The sequence below is a fragment of the Colletotrichum navitas genome, assembly GCF_030913465.1.
Source record: "Colletotrichum navitas strain CBS 125086 chromosome Unknown LY79scaffold_3, whole genome shotgun sequence".
Taxonomy (NCBI): Eukaryota; Fungi; Ascomycota; class Sordariomycetes; order Glomerellales; family Glomerellaceae; genus Colletotrichum; species Colletotrichum navitas.
Genome location: NW_026850549.1, coordinates 1038207 through 1056939, shown reverse-complemented (window position 1 = coordinate 1056939; position 18733 = coordinate 1038207). Strand labels below are relative to the sequence as shown.

The following is an 18733-nucleotide window of genomic DNA, read 5'->3' as shown; positions in this document are numbered from 1 at the left end:
GCCGCTGGTAACCACAAGAACCAGATGGTTGGACTCGTATTTGCCTCTCCCGTCAGCAGCGCAGCAGTCGGGCACCACCAACATCACCTAGTGAACAGGACACCCGGATCACGGGACCATATATCGATTCGGGTCATTGTCTTGGAACGGGGGCAGCGGGCCGAAGCAATCAGAGGCCGGCTATGTGACTGACCTCGTCACCGTGATACTTGTTGCTCTATCGAGTGACGGTGACGTAGGTGCTCTGGGAAAGACGTGTCCTGCTGCATTCTGTTTGACGATGTGAAGGTTTTAGCCATGGGAAAACGCGAAGAGCGATGTTGATTGGCCTCTCGGCTTCACTCTCAGGAGAGCAACAATGAATTTGGCTCCTTCCAAGGACAATATTTGAGGGTATTGTTTCGGAAACAACGATCTGGAGACACTTGCTCCGGCCCGCTCACGGCCAAAGGCAAGAACAGCTCAAGATTTCCTTCCCAACTAACTACACCCGCAGGATAGGGGAGGAAGTGGCGATGAATGGGACAGGAAGTCGCGAATGTCTCCTCTTCACCACTGCCGTGGTCATGTTCTTGGCACTAGAATCACCACAGCTTTCTCTTCGTTGGTAATATGAGGCGAACCAGACATGTGCCAGTCGTCATGTTTTCACAAATTCACGACCTTAGTAACTTTGGGCCGATGCTCCTATGCAGTGGGGGCTCCTCACATCTCTCATCTTATACAGATTTCATATTTAGTCCTATAACTATGGTGAAGCTGAGTAAGAGAATTCCCTTATCTATACAAGAACCAACCCGTCTACACTCTTCTAACAACTGCAAACAAGAGAGACCAATGATGATATACGATACAACTCACTTCGCCTCCTGCCGATAGAATAAAAAAAACGCCAACTCTCGGACTTGGAATATAAGGTATAAGACAAGGAAGAAGGATAGGCCGCAGGTGACTAATACGATGGAGAAAACGCAGAACGCAGTCGTGGTAGATCTAGACAAGCTGTTGGGGTCGGCCGTGATGGTCGTCTGCATAGCGGCCAACACCACCGCCAAGGCGCCAAAGACGAAGAGGTATGGCGCCAGAAACTGTGAGAAGTAGTCGAGATATTGGTGGTTGGTTTCAAGATAGTCCCACCCGCGCAGGAACAGTTTCGAGTAGAAGTTGAGGCGCGTGAGCCGTAATTGAACGGAGACCCAGAACAGTTGTTAATGCAGCTGCGGCTGTATACCAGAGGCCTTGCGGAAATCTTCCTGCTGCGCGAATCATCTGAGTATGAAGAGAGCCTAGGGGCCCTCGAGGATGAGGCTCTCGAGAAGATGAGGATTCTCATGAAAGGGGTTTCTCGAGAAGATGAGGATTCTCATGGATGAGGCTCTCGAGGAGAAGACCGATCGCAATGAATCTTCTACGGAAACAATATCGCCCTGGTCAGATGAGTATACCATCCCCGCCAAGCGCAGGCGTACTGTCGAAAACACTGGATCGGAGCGACAACGGACCTTCGACTGGTCGCCCGTTCAGTTCATCCACGAGTCCGTCCACGAATTTCTCTTGATAGGCAGCGGGCTGTCCTTCTTGCAGGCCGACGGGCCTCAACGTTCGCTCTCCGAAAGACACGAGATACTGGCAGAGTGCTGCATGGCCTGCATTCTTCAGGGCAGCCACTTCCTACAGATATGTCAGCCGGGCAAAGTACAAGGGAAACGCTCCCTTTCCGAAACTGACCTTCCTTTTCTTCACTATGCTCTCTCTGGCGTCTTCTACCACGCCCGGCAAGTTGAGCGGGGCGGAATGTTGGCGGAGAAGGTGCTGCGCCAACTCGCGGACGTGCGGCGGACATTCTGGACGGCATGGCAATTCGTTGCATCCATGGATAGCAAAGGAGAAGACGCCTGGGGCTCTCGTACCCCCCTTCACCTGCTCTCTCATCACCGGATGTTCCTCTCCGCCTCTTTTGTACTGAAACTGGGATTCGACATCGACGCGCAAGACGGCCGCGGTGATTCGGCTTTGCACTGCGCAGCTCGCGGGGAAATCGTCGAGACGGCCCAGTTCCTGACAGGTGACCAAGTTGGCAATGGACTCCGCGCTGCAAACGTCAACCTGGAAAATAAGTGCGGAGAGACTGCTCTTCACCTTGCCGTAAAATACGAAGAGGTCGCAATGGTTCACCTACTGCTCCGGCATGGGGCCAACACAGGTATCCAGAACAAAGGAGGGGACGCCGCCATACACATCGCTCTCGGAACGACGGGTTGTTCGATAGTACAAATGCTTGTCAAGTACGGCGCCGATGTCCATTTGCGGAATCGCACCGGAGAGATGGCCGTCCATATAGCATCTAGGATACCAAACGTTTCGATACTGGAGTCGCCTATTCAACAGGATGGCGACATTAACGCTAAAGATAGACGTGGAATGACTCCGATCCACCACAGGATCAAGAAAAATCTCGGGATGCGACCCCTCGTCCGGTTGGGTGCCAACGTCCGGGCCCAGTGCTTCGACGGGAAGACAGCCCTCCACGTGTTCATGGAGGTCGGGTCGTGCGACCACGACGGCTTCAACGCGTTCGGACACGCTCAGGACCTGATGTTCATCAAAGACTCCCACGGCATGACGGCCCTTCACTACGCGGCCGAAAAGACGTCTGCCGCGATGGTGCGGCGGTTGTTGCTCCTCGTTCCAGAGGAGAGCAAGCGGTCCAGGCTGTTGTCATCACAAGATCGCTTCGGGCAGACGGCGCTACACTTCGCTGCCCGGAGGGACAACTTGGATATATTCCGCGTGCTCTTTGAATCAGGAGCAGACCTAAAGCTCCGTGACAGAAACGGAATAAAACCTGTCGACCATGCAGCAGACAAGGTATCGCGGGAGCCGTCGCTGGAGCGGCAGCTCTTTCTCTTAGGGTACCGGCGAATACTTAGGCACCAGAACGGCCGAATGGTTTCCGGTCTCACAAAGTAGGGGACGACTGGTGAGCGAGAAAGCACCACCTCAAATGTTACAACAATTTGGACCTACGGAAATGCAAAGCCCAACGTCGGCAGCGAGTACTCTCCTCACGGCGCGGATAAGGTCAGCCCGAGCACCTCCAGCGCCACAATAGCAAGGAGATAAAGCAAATCGTCAGGGACGTCCTAGCCGAGGGTCAGGCACACTTTCCCCGAGAAACCAAAGAGTCCAAGCAGGAGTATGGATAGCTTATGGCAGGTATCGGAGAAATGTCGTAGGCGGCAAACCAACAAAAGTCAACCGGCAGACGATGAATACCAGACCATGCCGCCGCCCCCAGGGTTCTCTTCTCCTCTTTTACTCCTGAACATCAGAATTCAACAAGAGAACGCACACAGCACGATAGCAATTCCGGGACACACCGCCCCCGTGGAGCATACGCAACTCGATACTCGCCAATTAACCACCGCTGATACGGCAGACCAGCTTCAAGAAATCGGTGCAGGTCACTGTGGCTCTGTCTGGGCTTCTACTTCAACCAGCTCCTCGCTAGTAACCAAGCGGGAAGATGGAGTTCCCTCAAAGAGCCCGCCGCATTCTCTGCACGGAGCGGACCTTCCCTCTTCCCCGCCCTGTTCGTCAGGCTCTTTTTAAGAAGTATTGTCCGCCACAAGGACGGGAGAAGATGAAGTCATAGATTGCCAACAAGGACTGCCTGGTGCGTCCGTACCTCGGCCGCGTGAAGTACGGACAAGGCGGCGTATTCTTTTCACTTGGAAACTCTCAAACTCCACGCAGACCAGGTTCAAGAGCTTGGGTCTGTTGCCATCAATTCCTATACAGGCACGGCTCATGCTCGTGTAGTTCTTCACGAGAATGGTGGTATATAATACAGTACTACGGATACTCCTACTATACTTACTCGCCAAGAGTGGATCCAGTATGCAGTCCTGGCCCGACAAACATGGACTGTGCCGTCCAGCCCCCTGCTGCAGAAACGTTTGCCAGTCACTGATAAGTATTCGGAGTACAGACTTTATCTGCATCAAAACAGCAAGCATCAGAGGCTGCATTGATGGATCGCTGCCCCGCTGTGTCTGTTAGCGAGACGTTGATTAGTCTCCAACCCTGGATGCATGCGAGGCGCTTTCGCCAGATCTGGAAGATGGAGCGCCGACGTGCATTCTGAATGCACGCACAACAGACTTGCACCAACAACGGGTGCCAAATTACAGGGGGCCGCAGGATAGATTTAAGCAAGCAGTGAAGACGGGTCTCCCCTCGCCATCTGGCCACGACCTCTTTTTCCTGTTCCCCTCACCTTCCAGACTTGACGTGTTGACTATCTTTCAATTTCAAACCTCACAGACAATAAGCTAAGATTTTTATACCGTGTGGTCAGAGCAATACCGCCAGTCTTTGCGTGGGCTGACACCAAGATGGCCGAACCAACAACCAAGGAAGAGACCGCACCCCCAGCCGGGTCCGGAACCGCATCTCCCTCCCAGCCCACGGCTGCCTCCCCGGCCGTGCCGGGTTCGCCTGAGAACGCCAATGAGGTAGACGTGATCGAGCACGACGATCTGGATAATGTTCGTTATGCCAGCATCCTTATCCACCTGACCGTTGCAGAATGGCCTGCTAACTAGAACGATAGGCCTCCGAAACTGCATCCACGGTTGAAGATCGGTGGTGAGGGACTTTCCGTCTTGCTACCCCTCGACGCGAAGCTGATTGAGCAGGTCGGCTTACACTGGATCTCTGACTTCGAGCGTGACCGACTACCCTACAGAGCATGGCCGTCGTTACCATTCTTTCCGACCTGGTAGTAAGTACAATATCGGTCCCGCTCTAACATTCACAAATCATTAACGTGGAGCAGCATACTGGGGTCCAAATGATGAGGTATGGCCCAGTTACAGGTCGTTATCGAGGTGCTCTCTACTACTTACTAACCGCGCTCATTGCGAAAGACCGAGATGGACCGTCTGGATTTCAATCACATGCTTATGGTCAAAGTGATCGGTAACAAGCTCTACCTGGCCCCCGTTGATAAGAATAAGATCCACCGGATTCTCGACATTGGAACTGGGACGGGAGTGTGTAGGTTCTTCTTTCTTCGCACACTTTATATACTTTTGACTGATGAATCTCAGGGGCGATGCAAGCAGCCGACGAGTTCCCCAACGCAGAGGTATGGATGTTGCTGAATCTCTTCTAGCCATGAACCAAAATCGCAATCGCATTGAAAAAGGCTGACAGCCATGGGCCCGTCTAGATCGTTGGAAATGACTTGAGCGCCATTCAGCCGACTTGGTATGCACAATTCTACGCACTCTTTTTCTGGCAAGAAACCTAAACTAACATACACTAGGGTTCCACCGAATGTCAAGTTCGAGATTGATGACGTCGAGGACTCGTGGGTCACGGAGAAATACGACTTTATTTTCTGTCGATACATGGCTGCGTCTCTGGGAGACTGGCCTAAACTTATGCGAAGGATTTTCAGGTACGTCCCGTGCCACACCAAACACCGAACACAAACAGTCGGAGCGACTGACACCGATGTTAGAAATACAAACCCCGGTGGCTGGGTTGAATTTCAAGACTACAACATCCAGTATATGTCTGACGATGGCACACTCACGGATGAGCACTACACCAGTCACTGGGTGGACAAGTTCTTCGAAGCATGCAAACTGGTGAATCGTGAGCCCAACCCGGGACCCAAGCTGGAGGGCTGGGTCAAGGACGCAGGCTTCGTCAACATCACCCATCAAAAGTTCAAAATACCCATTGGGGACTGGCCCAAGGACCCTCACTACAAGGAGTGCGGCTTGATCAACTTGATCCAAATCCTCGATGGCTTGGAGGGATTCACCCTAAGAATGTTTACCAGTGTGCTCGGATGGACGAAAGAGGAGGTTTTCGTGCTCCTAGCACACGTACGTCGCGAGTTGAAGTCTAGAGCTTTTCACGCCTATTTCAACTTGTGAGTCTTCCTCGCCCCCCCCCCCCCCCTCCCTTTCAACTTGCGCCGGCCTCGGCTTCAGCTGACCATGTACAATCACAGCCATGTGGTTTATGCCCAGAAGCCAGAAGTGGAGGAGTAAGCTTTCTTGGAGAATTTGACAAGGCAAACAAACCATTTGGTTTGTTTTTACCGTGCGGCTCGCTTTCCCTAACCAACAGTGGGCCGTTTGACTCGGTATAGGGAGAAGTAGGTCTGGCTATGATATTTTTGTTCCAATGACTTGTTAACTGCAAACCGTTCTGAGGCAAAATCTCCCCCGTGCCCTGATTCATCGTCACTATCTTGGTCGAGCATTGCTATCGCCATTGCCCCCAGGCAAGAGGCTTGAGAAGCATAGAACCAAATTCTTTGTCTACCGTGCTTCCCAAAAATACGCTTCAGCTTTGGCCACCTTGATGCCTTCCACCTAGCTCGTCCTCGGCCAACCTCTGCAGGATGGTGGGAATTCCAGCAACTCCCTCGCGGGGCCCGCAACATGCATGGTCTGATGAGAGTTCATCAAAGGTAGGAACCTCGCAGCGCAGTCTTCTATCGTCCTTCAGCTCAACTAGTGTTCCTTTCCCCCTTCCTTCTCCCACGCCCTTTCTGATGTTCATGTGATGACATCAGTATGAAACCCTCTGGTGTTTTCCGCCATGGAAGGCATTGGGAACACGCCTTCCTGTTGGACATGATACATGAAGAAGGCCCACGAGGGGCCTTTTTGAGAAGCCTTGATGACGCGATCAGATGCGATGAAGATGAACGTTACTATATTTACCTCATCCAATACGGTGCGAAGACGAAACCCGGCAAGTCCACGGAGGACGTGTTTTACGGTGACGGGTTTCGCTTGGCATTCGCTGATAAAGATGATGTCGAGGTTGAGGGCCCGAGCGGTGTCAAGACTGCTTGGGACTTCATGTATGAGGTAGACAATGAGCGCGATGTTGTTTGGCATGACCCGAGATGGGAGGTGCAGCACTGCTCGCGGTGTATGTACAATCAAACGATCCCGAGTCTTCATATGGATGTATTGATATACAAGGAGGCTTGAAGAAGAGGCCGAGCTGTTTGCGCTTCGAGAAGTGGCCCGGGCCGCAGTGGTACTTGTTATAGATCTCGACGAAGGGCGAGGATGGGGGGGGGGGAGGACGTGGGACCTCTTGCGGCCGCGCGACTGCCTCCGAACGAGATGGGGGTCCATCTTTGTCGGCGTCAAAGTAACAGACAACGAGCGGGACAATCGGTCTGGTTCCGAGCTTTGTGCTGCCATTAGACGGGCCGAGGCCTTTGGGCTCTGGAGTCAGGGAGGATCAAAGCCGGCAGTAAACCTAGGTGGTCACAGAGAGAGACGGGAAGATGCCGGATTGGGCGACGGCAAGGCGTTCGACTCTGCTACGATGATTTGTTCCAACGACTTGTCAATTGAAGAGTGTCCCGGGGCGATATCTCCTCCGTGCCTTGATTGATGTTGATTTTGGAGCAAGCTGTGCTGCCCCGCCGGGCTGAACGGGCCGCTAGCCCGTCAACAGCCCGGCCCCACCCGGCGATGCTTCCGGGGCGGCGGGGGGGCTTTCGCTAGTGCCACAGGCACACTACCTACACAGGTGCCTGTCAACCCCTGCCCTGCTACCCATGTCCATTGACAACTTACGACGTCAGACAGCCAAGCTTCTACGTTTCGTTGAAGCTGCGAATCCATCAATCGTCACGGAAGACGACAAGGCTGCAGCCTAGCAGCTACTAGAAGCAATCCTAGACAACCCCAATCGACCTACTCACTTTGATACCGACTACCTAGTTGAGTGGTTAAGCAGAGCAAAAGCCCTCCTGCACTTCTTACAGCGGTGGCAATAAGCCTTAAGGACCTACCTTTAAAGCGGCAGCAACAACGTTACTACCCCTCTGGCTCCTACTAAGCTAACAGCAGAACTACTGTCAGCTAAGCAACTGTCTATAGTTACTGCTGGCATAGGGAGACTTAACTTCTCTAAGTCACTAACGCCATAGACACTAGAAGACCTGACCACTATAGACGGCAACGCCCGCATAGGCCCCATCGACTTCGACAAAGGTAGACATCTGAGAGCTGTCTCCACTCCGTCCTGGTCCTCCATCACGCTGAACCCAGACACTCGACCACACACCCCGGAAGTCGAACAACCACGGCTTCACACTACCCACGCTTCTTCTTCACGGGCAGCAGAGAAAGCACCGGAGTCATTCAAGCCAACGAGGCCGCAGCGGACTATAATCCGGACACCGACAACAACATTGACGAAGCACTTTGGGCCTACCAAAGCCGTCTGAACCGCAACGCAGACGATGCAGTTACAATGGTGCTGCGACTTTCGCACCTTGCAGGAGTCAATCCAATAACACTCGTCAACGACCTTGACAAGTCTGATGGCACCCCGGGCACTGAATTGCTCATTGAGGGTAACAACGTCGTCAGCACTACACTCCCAGCTAACAAGAGCAATACCCCACGGACCAACGACAGCTTATCAAGCAGCCTCTAACGCAACATGGCTAACAGCACCTAGAACAACCACACTACTAAAGGCCTTAACTTTCAGAACACTATTAACCCTATAGACCTCACTATTAACCTGCCTAACTTCACTGGTCAGAAGGACCACAGCAACAGCAGTAATGTTATCCCTGAGATATAACTACAGGAGCACTAACCCATTTTAACAAGCAGTAAGCAACAAGGGAAGTCAGGAAGAATTCATTATCAAGAAGAGTGAATTAGTATTTTTAAGAGGGGGGAGCATTTTTCGAGAGGGGGGAGGTTGCCACAGGCACACTACCTACACAGGTGCACTCCACCATAGGTACGTACTTGGTGAGCCCTGCCAGCTAGCTTCAGGCACCTCATCGTCCCATCATTCATCCATTCCATCATCTCCACTCACACGGACGCTGGGGTCATTTGCTGCCGACCTTCTGTTTCTGGCCTTCCTCCCTTCCCCTCCTCCCGGCCAAGGCTCGGAACCTCACCTTTCTCGATTTCCGACAATCAATAAGCGCGTGCAAACCAGAGAAGCTCTTATCCGGTGCCCCGCTCCAAACAGCATGCCCAGAGACCATGACGCTGCCGCGCGCAGGGTTGAGGATCGCAAACAATGGCTTCGACAACTTCCCCGCCCGGCTGCAGAAACCCGGCTGGGCGAACGATGCAGCAGGCTTTCTCTATTAATCAGGTAGCATTTGCTTCCGATGATGGGATGTCACGTCGCCCTCTCATCCCGTCGAGCTGCGCCTTCCATCGGACGAAAATGGTTCCGACGACGAAAAACTTGGAAAAAAAATAAAAAATAGAAAAATATGGCCAGCGATTTAGCCCCCGTTGCTCTGCTAGTGGCCGTCGCGCTGGTGACGGCCCTTTTCGTTGCCGCGAGATCCAAACACGGCAGCCCATCCCGGAAACCACTCAAGCTCCCCGTCATCGGCGACCTCCACAGCTCGCCGCCCGAGAGGCCGCTCGCGAACTGGGACCGATGGGCCAGGGCCAGCGGGCCGGTGGCCGCGTCCAAGCTCTTCGGCATCGTCCCGACGGTCGTCCTCAACACCTCCGAGGCGGCCACGGAGCTCTTTGGGAAACGCGGAGCGCGCTACAGCAACCGGCCGAGCTCGGTGAGCATGGAGATGATCACCGGGGCCTCCGGGCCGGGCAAGTCCAGGTTCACCCTGATGCACGACTACGACGCCGACCTGAAGCTGCAGCACCGCATGCTGTCGCCGAGCCTCGGGGCCGTCGCCGCACCCCGGTACCAGCCCCTGATGGAGCTCGAGTCGAAACAGCTGTTGGTCGACCTGCTGAGCGCCACCCAGACACAGGGCGAAGACGACGCTGTCATGGAGAGCACCGAGATCTGCCACCTTCTCGAGCGCACGCAGGCCAGCGTCATCCTGGGGCTGCACTACGGCATCCGCGTCCCCTCCACCGGCGACCCCCTCTTCAACCAGATCATGGACGTGCACAGGGAGGTCACCTACGTCGCCGCCAACCCGGGCCTCGTCGACTTCGTCCCGCCCCTCCGCCACCTGCCTGCGCTCGTGTCGCCCTGGCGCCGCGCCGCGGACCGGCTGTTCAAGTCGCAGAGCGCGCTATACCTCCGCCTGCTCTGCCAGGGGATGAACGCGCCGGGCTGGAACGCGACCAAGCAGGCGCGCGCCGTGGCCGCCAAGAACGCCGTCGGGGGCGACTCCGCGCCGGAGCTCGACCTCGCCTTCGCGCTCGCCACCAGCGTGCAGGGAGGCATGGAGACGGCCCCGCGGCAGATGATGTGGCTGCTGGCAGCCGCCCACGAGAACGGGGACTTTGTGGCGCGGGCGCACGCCGTCCTGGACAAGTTCGTGGGCCGCAAGCGGCCGCCGCGGTTCGCCGACCGGCCGAGGCTGTCGTACGTCGACGCCGTCGTGTCCGAGGTCGTGCGGTGGCGGCCGGTGGCGCCCGGGGGCGTCCCGCGGAGGGCGGACGAGGAGGACGAGGTCCACGGCACGCGCATCGCCAAGGGCGCCACCGTGTTCGCCAACGCGTGGGCAATCGGGCGCGACAGGGACGTCTTTGGCGAGGAGGCCGGGCACGTCGCGGCCTTCGTGCCGGAAAGGTGGCTGGACCTGGACGGGAGCGTGCGCGCCGACCTGCCGCTGGCGGTGTTCGGGCAGGGCAGGAGGAGCTGCCTCGGCAGGCGGGTGGCCACGGACAACATGTTCATGGTGTTTGCCAGTCTGCTGTGGGCCTTTGACATCGTGCCCGTGCAAGAGGTCGATACGATGGCCATGGACGTGGCGGGCTTCATGACGATGCCCTCGGCTTTCAGGCTCGGCATCAAGCCGCGCGGGCCGTGGGTCGAGGAGGCGGTGCGGAGCAACTGGAAAGGGGCAGACATGGAATTTGGCAGGATCATGGGGGAATGGGCAGACATCGACACATGACGATGTGGAGATCAACCTCATGTGCTCTTTGGGCAGCAAGGGACGCTCTTATATCGCGTGAAGGACGGATGTGCTTGGTTTGATACATTACACACTTCATTCCGACTAAATCGCCTGAATCTATCTGCTGAGCTGCAATAACTCAACATCATCCTCAAACCTATCCGCACCATCCAAGGAAGACGCCCCTAAACGCGCACGCCATCCAGCTGCTTCACCACGTCCTCGTAGAACCGCATCGAGAGCCGCGCCGCCACATCGTATTGCGTCTCAAAGTCACCGTCCGTCAACCCCAGAGCCTCGCCGCCTGCGATACACTTCCGGGCCGCCTCTTCGAACAGCTCCCCCATGCTGGCGCCGAGGTCGGCGACACGGTCCTCGGCGAGGAGAGCGTCTCTGACCTTTAGGGCGAGACTGGGCCGCCGACTGATGTCGTAGCCGAGAACGACGTCCACCGGCGCCCAGTGAGCGATCTCGACAAAGAGCACGCCGAGGCTGTATATGTCGAAGCTCTTCTTGAACCGTTCCCTCTCGGCGGGGTTCGTTAGCTGCACCTGGGGGTGACGGTACAGGTTGTACTCGGCATCGTCCTGGGGAATGTCTGTTGCCTCATCGCTCCGGGCGGGACGCGAATAGTCGAACCCAGTTAGGTATGGCTCCGCATAGTTGACGCGGCCGCCCTTGGCTCGAAAGAAGACCACGTTGTGGCTGCGAAGCCCCTTGTGAAGCCAGTTCACGGCGTGAAGGTACAAGAGACAATTGCTGATGGCGTGCGCCAGTTTGATTCTCTCCGTGACGCGAGGTTTCCTCTCGAGTAGGAGGAGCTCGCGCAGTGATACGGGAGGCAGGGACGGGTGCAGATCACCGCTACTGGGCCGTTCAAAAACAAGGCCCAGCTTCCTGTCCAGGCTGTCGTCTTCCGGCGCGTCATCTTCGGGGCCTAGCATGTCGAAGAAGCCGAGGCAATGCAGCGTTCGGAAGGCCTCGGGTTTCGGGCTGTGGTTCAGTAAGGCGGCAAGCTTGCCTACCCTATCAATAATGACCGTTCTCGGGGGCGACTCGTCCCCGGCTTTTTGGCGGTCGTATTCCTTCCATTCTATCCACACTCTCTTGCTGGACCCGTCAGCGGTGCGAAGGGTCGCCTCGCACCTCGGCTGATCAAATTCCCCGGGTTCTTCGTCGAGCAGTGTGATTATTCCTCTGTCCAAGACGAGCTTATCCCGTTGCGCCGGTTTCCCTAGCTCCAAAGACATGGCCGTTGCTTCATCCCACGGCTGCTGCTGCTGCTGCTGCTGCTGCTGATTCTCATACTCTATCGACTCGTTGAAGGCCTTGAACTTGGCTAGCTTGGAGATGAGCTCCAGGCCGTCCGCGTTCTTCTCCCGCTGAGCTTTGGACATGGACGAAATGCTCGCCGGCGCGGTGTTCTCGAGCTTCAGGTTCAGCGCCATCACGAGCCGACCCAGGTCTGCGATGCGATGATGCAGCTGCAAGACCCCTCGGTTGGTATCTTGCACCGTATCGCGGATCTCCACCTGCAGACGGGCGTCCAAGATGTCGGTCATGTTATCGTTCAGGGTAGCGAACCGAGACAAGAGGATCTCGAATGCGCTTTTGTCGAAAGAGACCCAGCTTAGCCTGAGAAAGGTCTCTCGGGACTGGCTCTTGAGCTTCCCCATTGCTCGCTTGATGAAGTCCCTTCGCCTCTCCGGCAAGGGAAAGTTGGCGGCGGCAGCGTCCTTCTCGGGGTGTTCGAGGACCGTGTCCGGGTCCGAGGCCGGCTTCAGCCGCCCGTTGCGGCGCTGATGCTCCTCAAACTCCTTGAACAAGCACTGGACCTGGACCAGGAGGTCAAGAACCGTGGTCCGGTGGAGCATGAAGGTGTTGGTACCGAGGACCTTTTCCTGCTGATTCTTGTCCAGGTCGAGAAGCCCGGACGTCTCACTCCAAGCAAACAACCTCTGTTGCTCCATCCGCAGCCGCAGATTAAGGAACTTGCAGTCGTCGGGGAAGTTCCTGGCTGTGATGAGCAGCTGAATACCTGAGTCTGATTAATATCCAGATGCACATGCGGAGCTGACGGCGGGTTGTCACCTTGCACGCAACCAGTGTAGACCTGTAGGCCGATGGATGCAACGCTGATGGCCAAGCCGGCGGCCGATACGGGATCCATGACGGAGATGGGACTGATCAGTTGCCTTTCAGTGAACTAATACGGTTGGGGTTGATGAAGGTGAAGGCTGAGGAGTCTCAACTGCCGAGTCGTAGAATTACGTGCTTCTTTTTTTCCTTTTTCTTTTTAGTGCGCATGTCCCGTCACGCCGCAGATGCTTGACTATATGTACGATTGCAGCTGTTGAGTAACCGCGGTCGCCCCTCCTATGTCTCCAATGAATCGGCGCGGATAAGTAGATGGCGAATGCTCAACGTCCGTAGCCAGCTGGCACCATGCTCTTGGCATCTGCGTGCAGGTGTGGTCGGCAGTAGGTTGGTCGCATTTCCCTTCCTCGGCCTCGAGGACGGCTTTCGTGATGAGTTAATCCCTCTGCATGTAGAAGAAGAGCTCGCCATGCGGTTTGACGTGGGACAGCTCGACACCTTCAGAGTCCAATATGGCCTTGAGGGCGCCTACCTGATACAAGACCATGGCGTACATATCGTTGGGGTCGGTCTCCATTTTCCTGCGGCCAAAGCCGAGCATGTCCTGAAGCCCGGGATGGGCTCCGGCCTTGACGCCGTGCCTTTTGCACAAGCGGACGGTCTTGAGCATGATGGCTGGGTCGCCGGCGTGAAATCCGCAGGCAATGTTAGCGGCATCGATATAAGGCATCAACTCTTCGTCCGGGCCCATCTTCCATCGGCCGAAGCCCTCGCCCATGTCGGCGTTGATCTCATATTTGCGTGCAAGCCCTGAAGCCATCCTGAGGGGTTGTACGAACGACTGCTGTTTCGTGCGAAAAGAAGGAAGAGGGCGCGGGCAGTGACGCAAGGGAAAAGGAGAGAGCACGCGGCAAGCAGCCATCTCGTCTTTCGATCTCCGTCGGCCGACCTTGTCTCGGGTAGCAGCTGGAAGGACGGTCGAGAGGTGTCAACGTAGGTAGGTAGGTAAGTAGGATATGGCATATAGGTATCTAGGGAGTTGGAGTAGCTCCGTCATAGTTAGATAGGTAGGGATTACTCCAAGACGAGGTGGTATTACATTGGGGAACAAGCTTCGCAGCCGCAGCAGGCGGTTCTTATCGCTAAACCCCACCAGCAGGAGGAGCTATGATTACCTAACAGGCTACAGACCTACTATGTACCTTGAGCCATCAAGTACCTAGGTAGGTACTTGTCGGTGGATACCTGCCACATGCTGGGGGGGTAATCGGCATTTGATAGCACCAGGGAGGGAAGCTTGATCGATCAAACCTTCACCTTACAAACCAAGACTCTCGCGCAACCCATCAGCGACCCGTTATCCGGAACCGACACCCCTCACTTCGAGGTATCAGCAGTTGGGTTAAAGCCATGAAGTTTCGATGAGAATAGCAACCGGCGCAATAGCGCCCAGCCAGTCCTTACGATGCTGCAGACCAACGGATCGAATCCGCCGGCCCAAGGAAGGATTGAAAAGAATCCGAACCTTCCAATTATCCTATTATAGCCTTTCTTCCCTATTCATCACCCACCAAAATTGCTTCCAGCATATCGTTGACAATGTCGAATGCCAGCGGCGACGTGGAGCCCAAACCTCTTCGAAATATCAACAAGGTCTTGGTGGCCAACCGAGGCGAGATAGCCGTCCGCTGCATCAAGGCATGCCGCGAACTCGGCGTCCTCAGTGCCGCTGTCTATACCGCTGCCGACGCAACTTCACTGCACGTTCTGCAGGCGGATGAAGCAGCCTTGCTGCGGGGTAACGAAACCTACACCGACATGTGAGTATTACTCCATGCCTCGGCCTGAGTGCCATTGGCCCCGTTGGGCACCTCGCTGAGCACTGCAGCAGCGATGCCATCCTCGACGTCTGTAGAAGCACAGGCGCCGACGCCGTTTTCCCCGGCTATGGCTTTCTGAGCGAAAATGTCGCCTTTGCCGACACCGTCGCCGCCGCAGGCCTTACCTTCATCGGCCCCCCGTCGGCATCAATCCAGGCAATGGGCCTCAAGCACGAGGCGAGGTCCATCGCCCAAGCTGTCAATGTCCCGGTCATCCCCGGAACATCGCTCCTATCATCAGCACACGAGGCCATTGAGGGCGCCAAGAAACTTGGGTTCCCCGTCATTTTGAAACCCACCGGGGGTGGCGGCGGCATGGGCTTGCAGATTTGCCATGACGAACAAGATGTCCCAAAGGCCTTCGCCACGGTGGAAAGCCGTGCCGGTGTCCTCTTCAAGGACACCGGAGTCTTCCTGGAGAAGTACTATCCACGCTCTCGGCACATTGAGGTGCAAGTATTCGGAAACGGTGCCCGAGTAGTCGCTTTCGGAGAGAGGGAATGCTCTCTTCAACGGCGTCATCAGAAGGTAATTGAGGAATGCCCTAGCCCGTTCGTAGAGCGGACCCCTGGTCTGCGCGAGAAGATGCTGCAAGCCGCAGTCAGTTACGCCTCACATCTCAAGTACAAAAGCGCAGGCACCGTGGAGTTCCTCGTCGACGACGAGACGGCCGATTTCTTCTTCCTGGAGATGAACACGCGGTTGCAGATTGAGCATGGCATCACCGAGATGTGCTACCGAGTCGACCTCGTACATCTGATGCTTTACCAGGCCGACTACGAACGTGGCGGCCAGTTGGGCATACCTTCAGATGAACTGCAGGGCTTCCAACAGGCACACCCGCGCGGTTCGGCCATCGAGGCGAGAATATACGCAGAGATCCCTCTGCTCGACTTTACCCCCAGTCCGGGCCTCCTCCAGAACGTAAGCTGGCCGCAAGGCGACGGCGTCCGTGTCGATACCTGGGTGAAAAACGACCAGCATATCACGCCTTTTTACGACCCATTGATTGCCAAGATCATGGTACACAGCCCTGATGGCCGAGCCGACGCACAGAGAAAGATGATTGCGGCGCTAGCGAATACAACCTTGCAAGGTACTCAAACGAATTTGCAGTATCTTTTGCAAGTCCTTCAGTCTGACAACTTCTCCAAAGGCAACACCCTTGCCAATTTCCTAGCCGCCTTCCAGGTCGAGGTATGCGCTATGCAAGTCCTCAGCCCCGGTGTCTTAACCACGGTCCAGGACTACCCTGGACGAACGACGGTGGGGCATGGAGTGCCCCCGAGCGGCCCGATGGACGATCTGAGCAGCCGAGTCGCCAACATCCTCGTTGGCAATGATCCAAGCGTCGAGTTCCTCGAGATCACCATGACGGGCCCAGAGCTCGAGTTTCATGAGTCGGCCATTGTGGCCGTCTGTGGTGCCCAAGTGCCCGTAACCGTCGACGGCGAGGAACGGCCAATGTGGTCTCGCATCATTGTGAAGCAGGGACAGACACTCAATATTGGTAGCGTTTTCGGCGACGGACTCAGGGCCTACCTCGCTGTCAAGGGCGGCTTCCCCGAGATTCCGCTCTTTCTCGATTCCAAGTCCACGGCACCAGAGCTTGGCCTTGGTGGCCTGCAGGGACGAAAGTTGCAGGCCAACGATATCATCGCTCTCTCCCCGGAGTCGGGTGCCTGGGCAGCCGCGGCTAAGCCCTTCTCGCTACCCCCGGGGGTCGTGCCGGATTACAACGTCTCCGAAATATACTGTCTCAATGGTCCGTTTGGCTCGCAAGATATTCTTACCCCAGAAGGCATGGATATGATTACTAGTTCCCAATGGACCGTTAGTCATAACAGCAGCCGCATCGGAGTTCGACTGGAGGGCCCCCGACTAAAGTGGGCGCGTACTACCGGTGGAGGAGGCGGGTCCCATCCATCAAATGTCTTTGACTATGAATACCCCAACGGCGGCGTCAACTGGACAGGGGAGTACCCCTTCATCTTCTCGCGCGACCGCCCAGACCTCGGTGGGTTTGCCTGTCCTGTGACCATCTGCTCGGCCGAAATGTGGAAGGTCGGCCAGCTGAAAGCGGGTCATGCTTTTCGTTTTCAACTCGTCACCTTCGAGGACGCTGTAGAAATAACCCGTAGAAACGAGGGGTATTTGAAGTCTCTGGCCGCTCTTGTGGACGGTGAAGAAACCGAAGTAACCCCTCCCGGACCGACGACGTCCGGCTCTCAGAAAACCACTTCCATCCTACATACGACGCAATCCCTCGGCGACCATCCCCGCGTCACTTACCGGCAAGGAGGCGACGCGGCTATAGTGATTGAGTATGGCGAGCAAGTTGCCGATCTGCGGAATACTGTCTGCGTCAAGATTCTCAAGGAGAAAATCTCGGCCCGGAAGCTTGTCAGCATACGCTGCGAGCCCAATATTTCCACGCTCACTGTGCACTTCGATCCGCTCCAGATGCACCAGTCGGAGCTTCTCCAAAAATTGATGGAGCTTGATGAGAGCATCGAAGAGGTTGTAGGCGTCAAAGTGGCGGTCCGCGAGCTCAGACTCCCGCTGTGCGTAGACCACCCCACAGTCAAAGAAGCCACAGAGCGATACATGGAGAGCATTCGGCCGACGGCCGCCTACCTCCCGGACAACGTCGAGTATCTGCGGAAGAACAACGCGCTGGAATCCCGCCGCGACGTTCTCGATTCACTAGTGAAGACCCCCTGGCTCGCCGTCGGTGTGGGCTTCTTTGTCGGAAGCCCGGTCATGTTCCCGCTTGACCCCAAGTATGTCTTTACGGGTCAAAAGTACAACCCCAACCGCACATACACGCCAAGCGGCTCGGTCGGCTTGGGCGGCTCTCTGTTGGCAATCTACCCCGTTGCCTCTCCAGGAGGGTACCAGCTGATGGGCCGCACTTTGGGTACGTGGGACATGATGGGCACTCGACCTGGCTTCTCGCCTTCGCGGCCGTGGCTGTTTAAGCACTTTGATATCGTGCGATTCCGCGAGGTTTCGAAGGAGGGGTTTGACCAAGCCGAGCGCGCCTTTGAGGCTGGAAGATTTGTGTTTGAGATTTCCGACGGGATTCTTTCCATGGACGAGCACATTGCCAAGTTCGACGCGGCAACCCGGAACCCCGCATACCAGGAGTGGCGGAAGCGTCAGGCTGCGGCGGCCAAGGAGATGGGCGAGCTCGACCAGCGTCTCTTTAGCGAATGGACTAAAGCCAAGGCAGCAGAGGCGTCGAGTCAGAGCGAAGATGATGGCGATGCAGCATTAGCTGACGCTCTCACGGTCGAGTCGCCCATGGGTGCCAATGTTTGGAAGGTGCTGGTCGAGGTTGGGGACGTGCTGGAGAGGAAGCAAACGGTGGCGATCCTGGAAGCGATGAAGATGGAAATCAAAGTGCTCACTTCTGACGCACAGGCCGGGGCAGTAGTAACCAAGATTGCACGCACACCCGGCAGCGTTGTTAATCCGGGAACACCCATCGTAGTGTGCCAAAAGGTAATGTAATGTAGCTGGTGCTCGTCACGGAATGGGAACGCGTATCTAGGCAATTGGATTGAATGAGTCTCATGAAGGACCAACCAAGCATGCCCTCGAATTTGGCAAAGGTCGGTGTGTGTGTGTGTGTGTGTGTGTGTGTGTGTGTGAGTGATTGCTGTCCGGAAAGGCCGCCGGATATGCAGGGCCCCCCACTGTTTCGACCCCGACCGAGCGCCGCGCCGCGCCGGGTATGGGTCGGTTCCGTTGGTTTCGTGCAGCAAATTAGAGCACACGTCCCATGTCGAATGCGGCAAGTGTACCACGCTCGCTTGTATTCCTCCTT

General features: G+C 56.0%; 7 protein-coding genes across 7 annotated transcripts; 4 read left to right on the top strand and 3 right to left on the bottom strand.

The window, feature by feature from the left end:
• The first annotated feature begins 1116 nt into the window (after positions 1-1116).
• On the top strand, positions 1117-3289 carry LY79DRAFT_211319 (ankyrin repeat-containing domain protein). The gene has a single exon (XM_060551535.1). The coding sequence runs from the start codon at positions 1354-1356 to the stop codon at positions 2968-2970; it is 1617 nt and encodes a 538-aa protein (XP_060419843.1). The 5' UTR covers positions 1117-1353; the 3' UTR covers positions 2971-3289.
• A 925-nt stretch (positions 3290-4214) lies between these two features.
• Positions 4215-6328, top strand: LY79DRAFT_211343 (methyltransferase domain-containing protein). The gene is made up of 10 exons (XM_060551536.1): positions 4215-4550; positions 4616-4650; positions 4701-4786; positions 4841-4863; positions 4932-5061; positions 5127-5152; positions 5237-5274; positions 5333-5467; positions 5531-5950; positions 6032-6328. The coding sequence occupies exons 1-10, from the start codon at positions 4398-4400 to the stop codon at positions 6069-6071; spliced, it is 1086 nt and encodes a 361-aa protein (XP_060419842.1). The 5' UTR covers positions 4215-4397; the 3' UTR covers positions 6072-6328.
• Positions 6268-7439, bottom strand: LY79DRAFT_211422 (uncharacterized protein). The gene has a single exon (XM_060551537.1). It carries the CDS (start codon positions 7245-7247, stop codon positions 6585-6587), a length of 663 nt encoding a protein of 220 aa, XP_060419841.1. The 5' UTR covers positions 7248-7439; the 3' UTR covers positions 6268-6584.
• Positions 7440-9307: 1868 nt separating this feature from the next.
• On the top strand, positions 9308-10921 carry LY79DRAFT_665695 (cytochrome P450; the record flags this gene model as incomplete). The annotated part of the gene is made up of 1 exon (XM_060563108.1): positions 9308-10921. One exon carries the CDS (start codon positions 9308-9310, stop codon positions 10919-10921), a length of 1614 nt encoding a protein of 537 aa, XP_060419840.1.
• Positions 10922-11109: 188 nt separating this feature from the next.
• Positions 11110-13094, bottom strand: LY79DRAFT_505401 (prion-inhibition and propagation-domain-containing protein; the record flags this gene model as incomplete). The annotated part of the gene is made up of 2 exons (XM_060553618.1): positions 11110-12968; positions 13016-13094. The coding sequence occupies 2 exons, from the start codon at positions 13092-13094 to the stop codon at positions 11110-11112; spliced, it is 1938 nt and encodes a 645-aa protein (XP_060419839.1).
• Positions 13095-13457: 363 nt separating this feature from the next.
• LY79DRAFT_575704 (uncharacterized protein) lies at positions 13458-13841 on the bottom strand (the record flags this gene model as incomplete). Its single annotated transcript, XM_060559727.1, has 1 exon — positions 13458-13841. The coding sequence occupies one exon, from the start codon at positions 13839-13841 to the stop codon at positions 13458-13460; it is 384 nt and encodes a 127-aa protein (XP_060419838.1).
• A 1381-nt stretch (positions 13842-15222) lies between these two features.
• Positions 15223-18556, top strand: LY79DRAFT_537238 (allophanate hydrolase subunit 2-domain-containing protein; the record flags this gene model as incomplete). Its single annotated transcript, XM_060556661.1, has 1 exon — positions 15223-18556. A coding segment is annotated over exon 1 (2926 nt), but the record flags the coding sequence as incomplete, so codon positions are not given.
• Between the last annotated feature and the right edge of the window lie 177 nt (positions 18557-18733).

Bases quoted from the DNA above. Each gene is read 5' to 3' on its own strand.
- LY79DRAFT_211319 (XM_060551535.1), top strand. From the start codon at position 1,354: ATGAGGATTCTCATGGATGAGGCTCTCGAGGAGAAGACCGATCGCAAT.
- LY79DRAFT_211343 (XM_060551536.1), top strand. From the start codon at position 4,398: ATGGCCGAACCAACAACCAAGGAAGAGACCGCACCCCCAGCCGGGTCC. The intron at 5,153-5,236 runs GTATGGATGTTG...GGGCCCGTCTAG, and splicing joins ACGAGTTCCCCAACGCAGAG to ATCGTTGGAAATGACTTGAG. The intron at 5,951-6,031 runs GTGAGTCTTCCT...GTACAATCACAG, and splicing joins TTTCACGCCTATTTCAACTT to CCATGTGGTTTATGCCCAGA.
- LY79DRAFT_211422 (XM_060551537.1), bottom strand. From the start codon at position 7,247: ATGGCAGCACAAAGCTCGGAACCAGACCGATTGTCCCGCTCGTTGTCT.